The 1,361-nt window shown below is 72.0% G+C and overlaps 1 protein-coding gene across 1 annotated transcript in view; it reads right to left on the reverse strand.

The window, feature by feature from the left end:
- Nucleotides 1–73: 73 nt before the first annotated feature.
- CHLNCDRAFT_139164 (hypothetical protein) overlaps nt 74–1,361 on the reverse strand; it is a gene marked incomplete at both ends in the record, with an annotated part of 6,147 nt that continues 4,859 nt past the window's right edge. The window contains 4 exons of the mRNA XM_005844382.1: nt 74–235; nt 453–624; nt 805–977; nt 1,265–1,327. Coding sequence (XP_005844444.1) covers nt 74–235; nt 453–624; nt 805–977; nt 1,265–1,327 — 570 coding nt within the window. The remainder of the gene's footprint in view (nt 236–452; nt 625–804; nt 978–1,264; nt 1,328–1,361) is intronic.

Genomic DNA, 1,361 nt, shown 5'->3' on the forward strand with positions numbered 1-1,361 from the left:
ATCTGGCCACCCTGCACACGCCACATCACACACACTCACACACCCCCGCCGCCCCAAAACACATACACCCTCTCTATGACACCACACACACACACAGCCCCACCTCGCAGTACAGCGCCACGCAGGCGCGCAGGCGGCGGCGGTCCCGCGCCAGGCGCAGCGCCGACACCGGGTCGTACAGCGGGCGGCCGGAGGGGCCGCGGGCGGCTGCCAGGTAGTCGAGCAGCTCCTGCTCCTGCGGGGAGGCGGCGGGAAGGTGGCGGGAAGGTGGCAGGAAGGTGGCAGCAAGGTGAGTGCAAAGGGAGAGGGAGATAGTTTAAACAAAGGCAAATGGGCGGGCGAGCGGTGCTTGGTGCCTGCCCCGGGCAGGTGGCATGGAGGGATGGCGGCTGGCGCCGCTGGTGCACCCCACACACCAGCCCCCGCATGGCCCCCGCACCACCCGAGCCTACCTGCGCCTCCTCCTGCGACAGCAGCGCCACCGCCAGGTTGTGCACCGCCGGGTCCTGGCTGTCCAGGCGGTACAGGCAGTACCGCACGTACTTGAGCGCCTCGTCCCGCCCGGCCGCCGCGCCGCCGCCGCCGCCGCCCTCCCCAAAGTGCAGCAGCGCGGGCAGCAGGCGCCTGCGGGGCGGCGGCAGGCAGGTGGCAGGCAGAGCCGGGGGTGTGAGGAGAAGCAGGTGGCGGGGGCTCAGGGCGGGCTCGGCACATGCGCACCCCCCACCACCACACAGCCTCCCTGCCACTCCAGGCAGCGCATCCCTTCCCTGCCCACCACCGCCACCAGCACCAGCACCGCCACACACACAGCCCAGCTGCACGCAAGCAGAGGCGCGCCTGGGCTCCAGCGGCGGCTGCGCGTCCACCCAGGCCTGCACCGTCAGCTGCGGGGCAGCCGCCACCAGCGCAGGCGCAAACTTGTAGTGGAGCTCAGGGGAGACGGAGGGGCGGCGCAGCACCTCCAGCGCGCGCTCGGCCTGTGGGAGGGGGAAGGTGTGGGGTGGGGGAGGTGGCGGAGCGGCTGGGATCGTGTGGGGTAGTGGGCGGGCGGCAGGCATGCGGCTGGGTTGGGTGGCGGGGAATCCTCAAGCCAGCACCAGGCAATCAGCACCAGAACCAGAGGCAGCAGAAACGCCAGCAGCAGCGCCACAGGCAGCGCCAGGCAGGCAGGCAGGCAGGCAGGCAGGCAGGCAGGCAGGCAGGCAGGCAGCCAGCAAGCCAGCCAGCCAGCCAGCCAGCCAGCACAAGCAGCCAGCCAGCCCACCTCCCCCCGCTGCAGCAGGTACTCCAGCAGGCCCTCCCAGTCGCCCCGGCATCGCGCGTAGTGCTGCAGCTCGTCCAGGCGCCCGTCCCCGCCAGCA

This window comes from Chlorella variabilis, assembly GCF_000147415.1.
Source record: "Chlorella variabilis unplaced genomic scaffold CHLNCscaffold_23, whole genome shotgun sequence".
Lineage (NCBI taxonomy): Eukaryota > Viridiplantae > Chlorophyta > Trebouxiophyceae > Chlorellales > Chlorellaceae > Chlorella > Chlorella variabilis.